This window comes from Diabrotica virgifera, chromosome 3 (genome assembly GCF_917563875.1).
Source record: "Diabrotica virgifera virgifera chromosome 3, PGI_DIABVI_V3a".
Taxonomy (NCBI): Eukaryota; Metazoa; Arthropoda; class Insecta; order Coleoptera; family Chrysomelidae; genus Diabrotica; species Diabrotica virgifera.
Window position 1 is genome coordinate 269,423,285 of NC_065445.1, and position 18,168 is coordinate 269,441,452.

General features: G+C 32.9%; 1 protein-coding gene across 3 annotated transcripts in view; it reads right to left on the reverse strand.

Moving 5' to 3' along the window:
• LOC114328279 (uncharacterized) overlaps window positions 1–18,168 on the reverse strand; it is a 74,135-nt gene that overhangs the window by 25,617 nt on the left and 30,350 nt on the right. For all 3 annotated transcript variants that reach the window (XR_003652145.2, XM_028277091.2, XM_028277090.2), the window contains exons 11-15: window positions 16,529–16,832; window positions 14,757–15,001; window positions 9,539–9,881; window positions 4,162–4,293; window positions 3,298–3,421 (exon numbers count right to left, since the gene is read on the reverse strand). Coding sequence is in view for 2 of the 3 variants with exons in the window: in XM_028277091.2 (XP_028132892.1) it covers window positions 3,298–3,421; window positions 4,162–4,293; window positions 9,539–9,881; window positions 14,757–15,001; window positions 16,529–16,832 (1,148 nt within the window). In the remaining variant the exon portion in view is untranslated. The remainder of the gene's footprint in view (window positions 1–3,297; window positions 3,422–4,161; window positions 4,294–9,538; window positions 9,882–14,756; window positions 15,002–16,528; window positions 16,833–18,168) is intronic.

Here is an 18,168-nt window from a genome sequence, read left to right on the forward strand (position 1 = left end):
TTACTACTTCTCAAACCAACCATTTCTGAGGGTTGGTTTGAGAAATCTCAGAAATGGTTGGTGTCCACCTTTGTAACAATACCAAAAACAATATACGCCAAAGATTGTTCGGACTATAGGACAATATCACTAATAAGCCATACCCTCAAAATATTTCTAAAGGTGATTCATGGAAGATTATACAGAAAGCTAGAATATGATATGGATGATACCCAATTTGGGTTCCGCAAAGGACTTGGAGCAAGAGAGGCATTGTTTGCGTTTAATGTCCTCTCTCAAAGATGCTTAGATATGAACCTGGATATTTATTCGTTTCATCGACTTCGAAAAAGCATTCGACAGGGTCCGACATGAAAAACTAATAGAATTATTGAAAAACAGAGATATAGACAGACGAGATTTACGAATTATCATCAATCTGTATTGGAATCAAAAGGCCAATATAAAGATAGAAGAACAGAATTCCGAGAATATTGATATAAAGAGAGGAGTAAGACAGGGTTGTGTTCTGTCGCCGCTACTGTTAACCTGTACAGTGAAGCCATATTTCAGGAAGCGATAGCGGAGCTAATAAGTGATGGAATCTCTATAAACGGAAGAATAGTAAATAACATAAGATTCGCTGATGACACCGTTATAATGGCAGACACCCTGGATTCACTACAAGATTGCTAAATAGAATTAACGATTATTGCATTTGATACGGACTAAAAATAAACAAGAAAAAAACTAAATTTATGATTGTCTCAAAAACAGAACATGGAAATGAAAGGTTAATGATAGAGCAAACCCAAATAGAAAAAGTTAATGACATACAAATATCTGGGAACCTGGGTTGATGACAAAAATGACCAAAGCAAAGAAATTAAAGTCCGAATTGAAACTGCAAGGCAAGCATTTATAAAAATGAAGACACTGCTTACAAACAAAGACCTTCAGTTGCCTCTCAGATTGAGGGCTCTAAGATGCTACCTATTTTCTATATTGCTATACGGAAATGAAAGCTTGGACATTGAAGAGACAACACATAAGAAGAATAGAAGCGTTCGAAATGTGGTGTTACAGAAGAATATTGAAAATTCAGTGGGTTCAAAGGATTACCAATGTTGAAGTGCTACGGCGTTTAAATAAGGAGTTAGAAATTATGAAAAGTATAAAAACTAGAAAACTGGAATATTTGGGCCACATTACCAGAGGAGAAAAATATGAGTTGCTGAGAATTATTATGCAATGAAGGATCCAAGGAAGAAAAGGCATAGGAAGAAGACGCATCTCCTGGCTGAGGAACCTTAGAGAATGGTTTAACTGTAGTTCATTACAACTATTCAGAGCAGCAGCCAACAAAGTGACCATAGTCATTATGATATCCAACCTCCGATAGGAGAGGGAACTTTAAGAAGTAGATCTTCTCAAACATTTTTATTAAAACAGTGCCAAAAATTAAAATAATACAAGAATAAAACACACAGAAACACATTAAAAATGCCACAAATGATTTCTGAACATTAATTGTCGGACATTTTTTTTTAACTAAATACGTATTTTCTGAAAATAAAATTATATAATAAATATACTTACAATCATAAAATGTATAAAAAAAAATAAAAAAAAAATAAAAGTTTCTATTGGGATTCGAACCAGCTTTTATCAGCGCGGTTGGTATTGGGGTTCATTCGCCTTAAACGCTTCGCCACAGAGACAATGCGTCATTATTTGCGAAGATCGACTAACTAAACGGATTAAACTTTTGATATTTTGAATTAAATCAAATTATTTTGATTTTGAATTGAAATGAATTAGAAATGAAAAAATACAACAAAACATAGAGTAAGAAAACAATATATTAGGTGAATATTGATAGAATTTTTGATGGTAATCAAATTATCTAAATAAAAGTATTACATACTAATCATACTATGTATTTTGGTAGGTTCAAATAGGTAGGTACCTACCTATGGAATTTTTTATTAGGATACTGATACATTTAACAATTATTACGTACCTGTTGCTTTTAAAAACTATTTAAAGGTCACTACAGTTATAAAACTTTTTTGTTTATGTCCTCACAACAATAAAACTAATATATTATACAACATTTGTTTACCTCCATATTGAACAATTATTTACTCACAATCGGTTAGTAATTTATGGATTTCTAACCTTTGAAGTAATCAGGAAGCGACTTATTACTTACTTTACTTTCCCAGCTAGCCGGGAAAGTACTTTCCATCTGTCATCTGTCACTTTTCTACCTGCAAATGTCAATGTCATTTTTGATTAAAAGATGGTTTAGAAAGAATAGAATCCACTCAACATTTATTTAATTTAGAAACAACAACAACAATAACAAAAAGAAAACTATTTGGAATTATAAATATTAATAGTTACATTGGAATTATGATTACTATTAACGGTTAAAGTAAGACCGTGTTGCTCAAAATTATATGTACAATTAATGGCGTCGTGTATCGCCTAAATGTCAGATTCAACAAACTTGTTTTGTTACCTAGCAACGATCTCACAGGTAACTTAAAATATTCATCTTATTACATAATGAAAATGGATACAGATATTTGAAACGAAATTATTATTGGTAGATTGTGAGTATTAGAAATCCATAAACTACTAACCGATTGTGAGTAAAATAGTATACAAACCTCGCGGGAACTCATTCTAGCCTCGCGTCTGTAGTTTACCTCAGTGCTTCGCACCTCGGTAAACTACCTTGCCGCTCGGTTGAAATAGAATACTTTCCCGCTAGGTATGTAATATACTATTATTATTGACAGATCATTTCATTATCCAATCAGGGCCCGTATAACGACTAATACAATACCATACTGTCGGTGTGCGCATGCGCGCAGATCAACAATAAATTCACCCTCAATCTCAATCGCGCCTAAAGAGGTATAACTTCAATAATTAAATTGATTAAATTAAATTATTAAATTAAATTGATGGTCTAGCTGTTTTTCGATTCAGAGGAGTGCACGCTAGCGCTGTTGATAAAGCCTGAAATGGTGGAAACAGCTGTCCGGCGATTGTGCATTTAGAATTTCCCATTGATTTTCCTCGTTTGACAATTCACCACCCAGTATATGAATACATGTATGTATATGTATGATGCGATATGGGGGTTTTCTTTCAAAAATTATAACTGATATACAGTTTTTTTACATCTGATAATTCTGTCTAGTGCATATACAGGAAGACGCGGTAAACTGAAAATAGGCTGTGAGTAGAACTACAAATTAATAGTGAATGCATATGGAAATATTATTTAAAAATTGAACAAACCTTTTAAAATTCTCTTATGGAAGTAACACACCCTTTTCAGTTTCTCATTCTGAGAAATTCTTAGTATCCTCCTTTGTACTGTTGCTACCAGAAACTTCCATTCGTCGGTTCTAGTAAATCTATCCTAAAAACGCAACAATTGGTTAAATTCTACGTATAAATTAAAATGTAAGAAGAAAAGAAATGAGTGATAAAGAGGGGGGGTGAGGGGAGAATTATTGAATTAATTGAACGTATGAATGGTCATAGATGTAGAAGGAAGAAAATAATTTTTATTTGATGAGAAATGTATGTAATACGTGGTATTGATCTGTAAAGAAGATAATAATGATATATGATGATATAATGAAAGGATGCAGGTGAAGTTGAGCGTGAATGTACAAGTATCTCAAGGTAATGTTGGTTGGTTATTAGTTTTGGAAAAAGAAGATTGTTAATGTTGGTTAGTTAGGATGACACAGGATCAAATATAGGAGTTAATTCTCTGACAATTTACAGGTCTGCATACAGATCCAGTCGTAATATATTCTTTTAGTCTTTTATTTTAATAAATTATTCTTTTAGTGATAGTCGTATGAGAAAAAGTGTTGTCCATTTTAGAATGTTCTGACGTTGTGGTGGACAGTGCTCTGTATGTTTTGTTAATGTAGATGGCATAAAATGAATTGGGTCTTAAGTGTTAATTAGAGTTTGGTTTACATGTGGCTTAGTTTAAAAGAAATTGGGGTGTTTTCAGATGAACTCAACAAAATGTGTTTAATTTTTTCACAGATTTTTGGTTATGAAAACGTAATGAAGTATAAGTGGGAGAAATTGATAAGATAGGAGTAAAGGCGGATTAATGAAGAAGTTTACTTTACTAACCTTGCCGAATTGTAGAAGACACTGAGGACAGGTATCTATCAGTAGTAAAGTTGCATCATTTGTTAACATCGTTATAGACTGCAAACTTATGTTCCCTCTTAATGTTTCGTTGACAGAGAGATATCCATTGACCTGTGAAACATACTATATTAATACTATTCTAGAAATTTTCTTATAAGAATTGAGTGAAACTGTTAGCTTTTCCGACAATGAGTTCGCCACAATAATTCCATACTGAGCTGACGGACTATATTCAGTGGTTCCCAACGGGGGCGGTACCGCCCACCGGTGGGCGTTGAAGAGAGATAAGGGGGCTTTTTGGGTCCAAGGAAAATTTGGGGGGCGTTGAGGAACAGCTGCCGCCCCCCTAAAGTAACTCATTGCTTCTTTGCTTCTAACAACTTTGCTATTCGCTTCTCACACAGAAATAGAGAAGGTGAATCCGAAAATATAAACGAAATGCACAAAATGCATTTTGGTTATGCACCGTGCAATTTTTTATTTATCACTCAGTCCAACACTGCAACAATTACGACGTTGCAGTCGAACGTTTCAGTTTGGTTAGTATAATTCCACTTCCAGTAGAACCTTTCTGCTTTAAGTGAATTTTGGCTCCTCCTTCGCGCAGCGGCATGGTCAGGCATAACTTAATCATTCGAGATTGTTTCGCTAAAGCAGGGTGGTGAATTTTCTGTGTGTTATTTGCAGAAAGTTGCAGTGCATTTATTAGAAATATATTTTATTGTAATACATATTTGTCACAAAGGTAAGTATCTACGTGGCATTTATATCACTTACTATAATTCTTTATTATTTTTCCCTATCGTAATTTACGAGGTATTTGTAAAAATGTAATAAATCTAAATTTGTTTCCTTATATGTATAGTTATTGTAAAATATTCAAAAAGTACCAACTTGCACAAACTGGATCAAAGTAAAAAGTTAATTAGGGCCTACCTACACTGAGAGAAGAATTTGGGAAAAAGTACAAAAAATCTTAATAAAATTTACTATACTGAATAGTAATCTGATCATAGACTGCCAAAAATAAACTATTTACTGAATATAAAGTTATTTTTATAATATGTGTACAGTATGGTAATTTTTAATAATTTGTTTTGTAATTTTTCCTCAAATTCTTCTCTCAGTGTATATTTATTTACTTGTGGCATGTTTTAAATTTCTCGACTACTTGCTTGGATATTCCGCCACTCTGAAATATTGATTTTGCTACTAAAAAAAATATTTAAAAGTTTATTATTTAAAATTATCAAAGCGGTGGCTACAGCATATTTATTTTTACAGATATACCTACAGTATGTCCGATCCAAAGAAAAAGTGCAGACAATACAATGTCGAATATTTGAAGTATGGTTTTATTCAGTCGCCTTCTAATAAGGCATTTATTAGAAGATTTAGACAATTTATTAAAATTTAAGAGCGATATTGCTTATTTAACTGATTTATACGATAAATTTAATGAAACAAACCTACAGCTACAAGGTGATAATTTGAATTTGATCAAAGCAAAAGGAACTATTTCCTCGTTCGTGTCAAAACTTAATTTGTATAGGCAAAATTTGGGTCGGAGACAATTTCATCAGTTTCAAAATCTTTTCTCTGTGGAGACAAATGATCAAGACATTCTGGTATATTGCCAGCACTTGGAAGCACTTCAAGAAGATTTTAGGAATAGATTTCAGGATATCCTTGGTCTGATTATTCCAGATTGGGTGCTAGAACCGTTCTCAAGTTTAGAAACAGCAGAATTATCACTACAGGAGGAATTGATAGAATTGTCAACAAATGAAGAGTTAAAAGTGAAATTTAAAAATGGATATCAAGAATTTTGGCTGCAATGTCAAATTTCAGTATTATATCCAGCTTTATGGGCTGCATCAAAGAAGTTTTTCATTGCCTTTCCTTCATCGTATTTAGCCGAAAGAGGATTTAGCATAGTCAGCAATTTATTAACAAAGAAGAGAAATAGACTGTCCATAGTGGAGCGCGGTGATTTAAGATTGCTGATGGTATGGAACCAAATATTGACAGATTACTATCATTACATCAAGCTCAGCCTTCTCATTAAAAATGTTATATTATTATTATATTGTTTTTTATGATATGTATTTAAGTTAAAGTTTGATCAATACATGAATACTGTATTTTTGAATAAAACATTTTTTTTTAATTTGTTGTTGCTTGGATTAGTTAAGGGGCCGTCGAATCATAGATATTTAAGGTAGCCTTTGACCCAAAAAAGGTAAAACAATTGTGAATGAAAGTGCGTTACTAATTTTAAGAATGGAAGAGTTTTTTAAGGGGGGCGTTAAGTATTTTGTTTTTGGAAAAATGGGCGGTAGGCCGAAAAAGGTTGGGAACCACTGGACTATATCTATGTATATCGTGTTAACAGTGACACAATATTCCAATGTCCATGCATCCAAGTGTGAGAAGCCCCAGATTCCACAACCCAGCACGCCGGAAAGAGAAACGAAATGTTCTACATCACAAGGTAACGTAACAACAAATTTTACATACACACATACTATTCAAATAATTGATAAATTTGCACTTTAAAATTTATATCGTCATAAAATATAAACCCAGAACCTTTAAATAAATATTTGATTATGTAAACTCCTATGTTGATTAATAAATTTATAAAAACGTACTGACACAAAGATGTCTAGATGTAAAACAGGAAACATATGACTGTTTTATAGATTTTGAAAAAGCAATTGACAAGCTACGCCTTGATAAGCTTAAACACATTCTTGAAAGAGAAAACGTAGATAATAAAGACCTGCGAATAATTGTCAATTTGAATTGGAATTAGAAGACTAATATCAGAAAAGAAAACGAAACATCTCAAGAAATCGAAATACGCAGAGGAGTACGACAGGGTTGTGTCTTGTCACCATTGCTATTTAATATCTACAGTGAAAGCATCTGTCAGGAAGTTCAGGAATCAGAAGGCTAATATCAAAATAGGAAACGAAACATCTCAAGAAATAAAAATACGCAAAGGAGTGCAACAGGAGTCTAGTCATCATTGCTATTTAACGTCTACAATGAAAGCAACTGTCAGGAATATATTTTAGAAGTATATGAAGGAATTGTAAATAATGGAGAAGTTGTAAACAATATTCGACATGCAGGTGGTACTGTTCTAGTCACAATAATAGCAGAAAAGTAAAGAAAACTCGAATACCTACTTGTGCCATTTCATGCGGACAAAAATATGCATTACTTCAAAATATAATACAGGGAAAAATAAAAGGAGAAAGCAATCCAGGTCGTAGAAGAATGTCATGGTTGCGAAAATTGAGAGGTAGACCAGGTCGGATCTGTTTTGAGGTGGATGTGAGAGCATTCGGATTTTGTCAGATAAAATTAGGTGACAACTTCAGTAATTATAATTGACTTATGCTCCTTCTCAAATATGCCCGGAACATTAATAAAAAAATTAAAATATGTAAAAATTTCGAAAAATATCGATTTTTTTCAACTTTCATTGCTTATAACTTTAAAACGATTCATTTTGGTCGTAGGGAAATAAAATAAAGATAATTGAATTTTGTATGATATACGACTGGTTTAAAATGTCTTAAATTATTACCCTTTCTGCAAAATAGCAATAAATAAAAAATAAGGGGGCAAAATAGGCTTGTTTTTATTCAATGTTTTTCAACCACCTTGGTTGCACTTAGAACCTTCGTAATTCCCTTAGAAAATTCTTACAGCATACTACTTAATCTGTCCACCAAATTTCATTAAAATCGACATAATAGATTTTGCATAATAATTTTGCAATCTAAATTTTTTTTAAAAAAGTTCAATTTTTTTAAAAACTTTCAGAACAAAAAGTAGACCATTTAGAAGTTTGCTAATTTTTTACATCAAGAGGCGCTCTATCTATCTAATACACTTTATAGAATTAAAATCGGATTATTTAAGCGGCCTCAGCACTGTTTTAAAGTTATTAACAATTTTTTGGCCCATAAACAAATATAGTGAGGACGTTTGAGTTGGAATAAATTCATGTTCTCGAGAATGGGCGACTCTGGAGATAAATCCCGAAACACGTCGATTTTTATATTTACATTATAATTATTTGGCATGTATATCATACTAGTGACGTCATCCATCTGGGTGTGATGACGTAATCGATGATTTTTTTAAATGAGAATAAAGGTCGTGTGCTAGCTTATGCGAAAGGTTATTCAATTCTCTATTCACTAATATAGACATTAACATAAATATTTATACAGGGCGCACAAAAATTTTTCTTTTAATTAATTGAGACAAAAAGAAGAAAGTATATAATTTATTAAATTCGAAATACATTTTACTGTTGTCCTAAAACAAAAAAAAATGTTTGTTTGATAAATAACTGAAAAATGAAATTATTTCAACTCAAACGTCCCTACTGTATTTATTTAGAAGCCAAAAAATTGTTTATAACTTTAAAACAGTGCTGAGGCCGCTTAAATAATCCAATTTTAGTTCTGTAAAGTGTATTAGATACGTAGAGCGCCTTTTTATATGTAAAAAAATTAGCAAACTTCTAAATGTTCTACTTTTTGTTCAGAAAGTTTTGAAAAAGTTTTAACTTTTTAAAAAAAAATTATATTGCAAAATTATTATGCAAAATCTATTAAGTCTATTTTAATGAAATTTGGTGGACGATTTAAGTATGTTGTAAGAATTTTCTAAGCGAATTATGAAGGTTCTAAGTGCAACCAAAGTGGTTGAAAAACATTGAATAAAAACAGGCTTATTTTGCCCCCTTATTTTGTATTTAATGCTATTTTGCAGAAAGGTTTTTAATTTAAGACATTTTTAACCAGACGAATATGATACAAAATTCAATTATCTTTATTTTATTTACCCACGACTTTTTTCCAAAATGAATCGTTTTTAAAGTCATAAGCAAAGAAAGTGGAAAAAATCGATGTTTTTCGAAATTTTTATATATTTTAATTTTTTTATTAATGTTCCGGGCATATTTGAGAAGGAGCATAAGTCAATTATTATTACTGAAGGTGTCACCTAACTTTATCTGCAAAAATCCAAATGCCACCTCGCACATCCAAAATAGACGATTTTTTACAGATCCGCCCTGGATGGTTCTGCAACCAAGAGTGAGCTATTTAGATCAACTGTAAATAAGATCAGGATAGCCTTGATGATTTCCAATCTCCGATAGAAGTGGCACAACAAGAAGAAGAATACGATAACAATGGAAATATGACGTGTATTCAAAATTGGTTGTAGAATACTGCTTTTGGTATGGCAAGTATTTTTTAATGTTATTTAGTTTGAAAACTGCAATTTCTTTCGTCTTCATTCTTCATTAATAAAAGCTACTCACCTCAGATATAACTTGTTTCGGTACCACTTGGCTGCACAACAGAGCCTGCAACTTTTTCAATATAACATCAGCTTCTTCGTTTATCGGCCATTCCTCTTTGACAGGATAATTTTCGATGCAAGCTTCGTACAGCTTGGAATTGATTTCGATTTGAAAAGGAGGCATTCTGTCTAAATATTTCCAGCGCAGACTGGAAAACAAGTAACAGTCCTTCGGTTTCTTTGCTTGTTCCTCGAAGTAGGTTTTGTTTATTCTGTTGTACCCCAGTTTCTCTTGGTGGCGATCTTTGTTGGTGTCATCGTTTTCGTCCTCGAATATGTCTTTCTCGTCGGGCTTGTTTGAACTAGAAAGCATTAAGGCGACTTTTACTTTGTGAATTTAAAAAAAAATCCATTTTTGTTTATTTTTACGTAAAAACATTCCTTAGTATCATATAAATATTGTCTTAAAATTTTATGAAAGCCGATTTTTTTGCTAAAGAGGCAATCTTAAAAGGATCGGAAATAACTGGGCTAGATAGAAGCGATCTAACAGCTACTCGTAAGAAAAGTCTGAAACAAAATTGGGATATTGAGTGGTACGCTTTCTGCAATCGAAGCAACAATCTCTACACCAAAATTCATCCTATTTTACCTACTGAGCCTTTTGCTCTCAGAAGTTATCCCAATAGAAATATATATTCCATGTTTATTAGATGTCTCTTTAATCATGCCACTGTCAAGACATACCTCTATCGATTTAACCTATCCGAATCGGATCTTTGCGATTGCAATGGATATGTTGATGACATTAATCATTGGTTGTTTGAATGCAAACATAATGATGATGCAGTTAAGTATTTGATGCACAATCTGATTTAAGAACAAATACCTTTCCCACAAAATAATGCTTCTCTTTTATATTTGTCTCGTCGAAATTCTAAGATTAAACAAATCATCTGGGAGTTTTTAAAAATGACTAAGAGGAAAATTTAACTTGCATTGAATGAGTCCGGTTGAATGTGTTTAGCAATAATTATTGTTTGTTTTATGTTTATACTTATGTAATATTGTCTCCCTGTGAAATTTTATTAAGTAAATTTTACAGGGAGGTAATAAGAATAAAATTGTATAAAAATGTATATTGAAAAAATTTTAAAAAAAATGCGTGTGTACTTTGTACGCACGTAAGAAGTTATACTTCTATTATAATATAATTTCAACGAAATAAATATACCTACTTAACAGTTACAATACAAAAAATTAACAATAATTACCAAAAATGAACCAAAACTTAACAATGCCAAATATTAAAAAAAAAAAAAGAAAAAAATATGAATCGTCCGGGATTTGAACCCGCAATCTCGCGATTTTTTGATCTCTGGTCTAATGCTCTACCAACAAGGCCATCAAGCCGTATGCACTTACCTTTCAGATATACATAATTATACTTCACAGTGACAAGTGAAATATAAAAATAGATGTTTTATTATTTTACGCCCAAGGAAGACAAATCCAAAGACACAAAATTATAATAAAAACCTTTTAAACCACCTTTTTCAAATTGCGCAAGTTGTATTATTAATATTAACGTTAACAAATGAAATATAAATATTTTGACGTTTCACAATTTGACAATTCACTTTTAACTGCAGTGCCTTAAAAATTTTAAAGCACTAGTGCCTTAAAGTAGCATTTTTAACGCTCCTATGGAGTCCTAAAAATTGCATTTTTAACACGTTTGTAGAAAAATATATTTAAAAACACTAATATATTCTTTCCACACCTTTTCTGGACTGATACATACATAAATTAAAACATTTTGAAGTATAACTTCAAAAATATAATATGAAAACTATTTAAAAAGGCAGTTTAACTATTAACTAACCTTTGTTGTTTCTCTTCCCACAAATTTTAAAACGCAATAACCATACATAACCAAACCGTCAACCGTCCAAACCACAGCTGCGCTACAGCTGCCATATTGGATAATTTTTGACATGTCATTTGAACATCCAATCAGAACAAAGTTATAATGCGCATACGCCGGGATCGTAGGTTTTAACATATAAAAATTCACCCTCATATCGCGCGTAAAGAAGTATAACTTCAAAAATAAAAAAATATGTATACAAAAAATTTAAAAAAACTAAAAGAAAACAAAAAAAAACCAACAAAATATATTAAAAAACTAAAAAGAAAACAAGACAAAAAAAGCAAAAATAAATAAAAAAGCATAATAAATTATAAAATAAAAAAGAAAAAAGATTAAAAACACAAAGAAGGTCTAAACCTCCGAGGTGTCGAACCGGGATGAAGCCTTAACGCTGTGTAAAAAAAAACTTATATATTTATTAGTATTTAATATTAGTATTTAGTATTAGCATTTATTTTTTTTTGTCAATTTCATTATTTGTAAATTAAATTTAAGTTGGTTAGGGCCATGAATGAAGAGTATACAAGCCGGTCAATTTAATGTTTCCACCTCATTTTTTGTATTTTTTTGCTTTTTATTGATTTGAGTATCTACCTATGTATGTATGTGCGTGGATAAGTATTATATGTGCGCACATATACGTAATACGTAATCTTATTATATTTGGAATATTGTAGCAAACAGTAATTTATTATCTATCGTGGCTGAATGGATCAAGTAATCCAAAGCCAATAAGGAAAAAAAATATTAAAAAATTCGAAATAGCAACGAAGTTATAGCTGTATTTATAACGGTACCTATCTGAGCTAGAACTCGTTTGTATACAACACGCGCGACGCCTGACCTATTCAGCTGCAACTCGTCTGCGAGTTACATCTCTCGTGAATTTTGTTTCATCCGTGCAAAGGCCTTAAAAGAACTGGACAAGTATATACTTATTTTTAGTTGCAAATAGAATAATTCAAAAGCGACTCTAGAAGTTTTTCATCAGGGGATAAAAGTAATTAGGTAGCTATCATCACATTTATAAAAGTTAATACTGCCACCATAAAAAGTATCACCCAGAAATAACAAACAGGAATGGATGACATTTGGGTGACATTTTACAATTAATGGACAAACGAAGAGAATCTAAAGGAAAAGATGACCAGGATGGAGAATACAAAAAAATGACCGCAGCAAAAGAGAAGTGGCTAGAAACAAAATGCGTCGAAATAGAAGAACTGCAGGAAAGGCACGATTTTTTTAATTTACATAAAAAGGTAAAAGAGTTTACATCAACCACCAAGCGAACAACTTTTCACACCATGCTGAACACGGATGGCAAATTGCTAGAATCAACGGAAGATAAACTCAAAGAATGGGAAAAATATATTAAAATTCTTTTTCATGACATACGAGAAGAACCAAAATTGGAAAATAACAACGAAGGACCAGCAATTCTGAAATCTGAAATTATAAATGCAATTAATCAGCTCAAAATAAATAAAAGCCTAGATCCAGATGGAATACACCCAGAAACGTTGAAACTAATCAGCGAAGAAAATATCGAAATATTTGTCCTTTTATTCAATCGCATTTATAATACAGGTAAAATACCCCAAGACTGGCTAGAGTCAATATTCATCCCACTACCAAAAAAGCCAAACCCACAACACTGCAATGAGTTTCGTCTGATAAGCCTTATGAGTCATGCAGTAAAAGTCCTATTAAAAGTCGTACATAATCGTATCTATAGAAAGTGCGAAAATCAGTTTGGATTCAGAGCCGGCATGGGAACGAGAGAAGCCCTCTTCAATTTACTAGTTCTCGAGCAAAAATGCTACGACCAACAGAAAGATATTGTCCTGGAATAAGAGAGATAAAGATTTTCATAAGTATTACAAGATAAATTAATAGATGTAAAATAATATCCAATATTGAACTGGGTCAAGATTGTGTAATATCGACTAACATTTACCTTTATTGTTTATTTAAATATTTAGTGTACGAATCCTTGAGCCACGGGTGCTGAATAAGCAACCCGTGTATTTGTAAAAATAACACACATTGATTGTCAAAAATAATACAATGAGAAATCAGAATAAACTTGGTGTTCGTCGAGGTAAGATGTTTCATTCTCCCTTAACTACTTAACATTGAAAAGAACCTGATGTATTACCACCCTTCGCTCCCAGGGTGACAGTAAATACCAGTTATATTAGATGGCGTTCCACATACCACCATAATATATTTATATGCTTTATAGACTTCGAAACAGCATTTGATAGGGTAAGACATGATCTACTATTAGAACGTTTGCAAGAAGTCGGTTTAGATGGAAAAGACATCACTTTACTAAAGAACTTGTACTGGAAGGATCGAAGGTTCCACATCCGCAGAAGTAGAAATTAGGAAGGGAGTTAGACAGGGATGTGTTCTGTTGCCCCTGCTGTTTAATCTTTACTCCGAGTTTCTATTTAACGAGGCACTAGAGGACTCCATGGATGGAGTCAAAGTGAATGGCGTAAATATCAACAGCATCAGATACGCCGATGATAAGGTGTTGATTGCGGATTCCGACTTGGGTCTACAACGACTCATCGACAAGACCAACTCGACCTGTGAGCAATTTGGTAAAAAAATAAACATTAAAAAAATCAAAGTGATGCCAATCCGAAAAAACCAAAACGTACCTCAACCTTGCAAAATAAATGGGCACATTTTTGAACAAGTCAATAGATTTAAAAAAAAAACTGCTTTGTAATTCTCGAATAAAACTCGAAATTCGACTACGTTTATCCAAGTGCTACGTCTGGTCGACTCTTCTCTATGCAGTTGAGACATGGACCCTTAAAACATCAACCGTAAATAAGTTGGAGGCCTTTGAAATGTGGATCTACCGGAGAATTCTTAAAATTTCGTGGGCATCGCATACCTCAAACGAAGAAGTGCTGCACAGAATAGGCAAGGCAAGAGAACTTTTCAACACAGTGAAAGTTAGAAAAACATCATACCTAGGCCACATACTGAGAAATAATAAGTACCAATAATGTCAACTTATAGTGAAAGGAAAAATCGAAGGAAGGAGAGGACTAGGAAGAAAAAGACTATCGTGGCTCAGAAACATCCGACAATTGACAGGGCTAAATTTTGAACAGCTAATAAGAACAGCTGAAGACAGACAAGAGTTTGCAATTGTAGTAGCCAACCTCCATTGAGGAGACGGCACTTTAAGAAGAAGAATACTGCCACCTCTTTAATTATAACTTAAAGAATTAAGTAAACTTTTCATGATATATCTAATGTGCTAACTAATTCTTACCTAATATTCTTGCCATCTCTACTATTCTCATCTCTCAATTGCAGAATTTGTAGCTGGGAGAGGTACGATCTGACCAAAAGTTTCATCGCCTCGCTAGCGCCTCTTTCGTAAATGATTTTACTTAGGTCGATATTTTCCGGTTTCGAAAAATATCTTTCGAAATATGTTTCCAAAGTTTTCTGTAACAGCAAACTTGCACAATTACTATCGCTGCCTATGCTGGAGGGTAGATACTCCAGGAACACCTGCAATGGAATAAAAATTGTAAGATACTTTTATAAATTGAGACAAACTATACGTACAGTCTAGGTGTAAAGAACAAGTTGGTATCAGGATAATGGCATAGCTCGCATAAAAACGAAAAAAGTATAAAAGCATGGCAGGCAACCATAAATGCACATTTCTGACTTATTGATCATCACCAGTACGCTACAGTCCAGTTAGAAAAAGTGTAATTAACTTGGGAGACGATCACTAAGCAACGATGTAACCATTTTGTAGCGTGTGTAACATGACATATTTTATTAATTTTGTAAAGTTATAATAATTCCAATAGAGATGAAATGCCACTGAAATAATTGTAAACCTGCACTGGAATGAATTATTTCAGTCCAGTTGACTAGAATGACGGTGTCGTTTTCATTCCAGCTCGCCCATTCCAGCGCCATTGAAATGTTGTGAACGGTCAATCCAGTGATTGATTATGGCATTAAAGCATTGTCACTATAGTGTTACTGATCTTACAGATTTGGAATGACTGGAATAATGTGGACGATATCATCCAGTCCAGCACTGGATTACTGGACTGGAATAATAATCAGGCATAAAGGCCACATGTTTGTTATTTTTTACATAATTATGTTATTCGAATTTCTATTGATTTCATTCGTTTGTTAACTTTGTGTTCTGTTTTACTATTTTTCTTCTAAAAATACTGGTCGCGATTGCTTTATTGTTTATTCCCCACGTTGGGCGCCAATTTTTGTATTTACTGTCCGCTTTAGTCGAAGAGTTAAAATATAAAGGCTCGTATATTCGAATGATTTGTGTTTCAAAAACTGCCCGTATAGAGGTGTCTGTATTAAGAGAGAATCCATTGTACAGTGTTTAAAGTCCTGGCAAGGAATTTAAATTCACCGTTTATGAGGTATTAGTTTTGTGATGAAGTAGACAATTCAAGCTTTAATGCATAAAAAAGAAGAAGTGTTCAAAGTTTCCATCTAAATTTATTTTTGGTCCCTACAGGTTAACTTTGGTCCCTAACTAATAAACTGTTAGGTAACTGGCTTAAAACACCTGTTCACTGTTTTTATTGACGGAGTTGAGTGACTGAGTTTTCAGTGACGTACAGTAATATTTGACGTATATGAAGCTCTATTGAATCCTTTCAACACCTATTTCATGAGAAAAGTTTGTTTTGGAAAAAATTATCATTCGTCAAGACAACGCACACGCCGACAACGAGTTCGTTACACAGGCAAAAATACACTAATTATGGTACGAATTGATCGACCATCCATCGTATTAGCCATATTTAGTCCCGTTTAATCCTTTCCTGTTAACAACCTGTAAAAAATTGTCCACAGGACGCCCTTTTGCAACGACTATTGAGATCCTAACTGACAGATCACACTATTTTGATGAACTAGAGTAAAATTACTTTTCGTAAGCGTCCTTTTAAGTCTACTGTCTACTGTCGTAAGCGTCTACTTTTAAGTCTACATTAATATCAAACCACTCGCATACATAAATCATTAAATATGATTACTTACTTTGATTATTTTGTTTAAATTTATAACTTTCTTGTCCATCATGAGATTCACAAAAACCGAAGAGAGTAATTCCGGGCAAATGCTAATAAGCAGTATCGTCAATTCCGAAAATGTCGTGACTGACTTATTTTTATGTTGCGGGGGGTACGTGGTTTCGAAGAGGAGATCGTAATTTTCCAAAATAAGAAGGCGCAGGTTTTCTCTGGTGATTTTGTCCAAGTGGTCTTGTGCCATCGTAGTATTGCATTTCTGAATATAAAGGAGCGTCAGTGCAAGGTGTTTTTCCGCCGAAACGCCAAAATTCCTAAAAAGTGTAATCATAAATTAATAATTAAACATAAATTTAGCATTAAAAATTACAAAAGGAAAATTTTGCAAAAACGATATAGTTCAAACGACTTATTATTACTTGTTTCAAAACTAAAGAAATTCACCAAAATGCATCCATGTGGAGTAGGGAAAAACATCCACCAAAGTCATTAAAAATTTCACCAGGTTCTTCTTTTTCTTTATTCCAGTATTTAGGCAATTGTATACGGCATCAAAATTCGCTACATCTTTTCAAGGGGCATCCTGCACTTCTTCTTTTTGGTTTGTAATGAAAGTAATGAAATACGGCAAAAAAAGAAATGCTTTACGAATATTACTTGTGGGAGAAACAAGAAAGAAAACAAATAAATGTTTCTGTATTAAGGCGGATCCACATCAATAAAAATTTGTGTGTGTGTGTTGTATTTTAAAATACAGAACAAATATTTGCGGCACAAATTTAAATCTGGTCAAGTATTTTTTCAACGTAAATATTTATTTTGTGTGTTGTGCCGCCGAATCAGCGACAAGTGGATAATCAAGTCCACAGTAACACTGCTATGCGGCGAAAATTTCATTGAAGTCGACTGAAAAACCGACAGCACGAAGGGCAGCGTGCGTTGTTCGTTACAAAAATATTTTTGAGTTAATCCATGCGGCGCACAGCCCACATCAACAAAAATTTCAACGCACACGAGCAAATTTGTGTCAAATACAACGTGCAACATAAATTTTTATTATGACGTAAGATTTAAAAAACTTTATCTTATGCAGTTTTTTATCAATTGAAAAAACCTTGTTCGACTTTTGGAAAAAAAATATGTCGTCGGTTGTGAAATTTTGGTTTGTTACATTGAAAAAACATCTAATGGGCACAAAGAACTCTCACAAAAAACACATTACAAAAGTTTGATCGTGGTATCTGAAGCGAACGTTGGCGGACGTTGATTCTGCATGCTGCCAACGTCCGCTTAAAATGGTCAGGTTTTTAATCTTACCACGATCAAACTTTTGTAATGTGTTTTTGAAGTTATACTTCTTTAGGCGCGATTGAGATTGAGGGTGAATTTATATTAATCTGCGCGCATGCGCACACCGACAGTATGTTATTAGTCGTTATACGGGCTCTGATTGGGTGTTGAAATGATCTGTCAATAATAAATAATTGTTCAATATGACGGTAAACAAATGTATAATATATTAGTTTTATTGTTGTGAGGACAGAAACAAAAAAGTTTATAATTGTAGTGACTTTTAAATAGTTTTTAAAAGCAACAGGTACGTAATAATTGTAAATGTATCATAGGACCTACCTATTTGAACCTACCAAA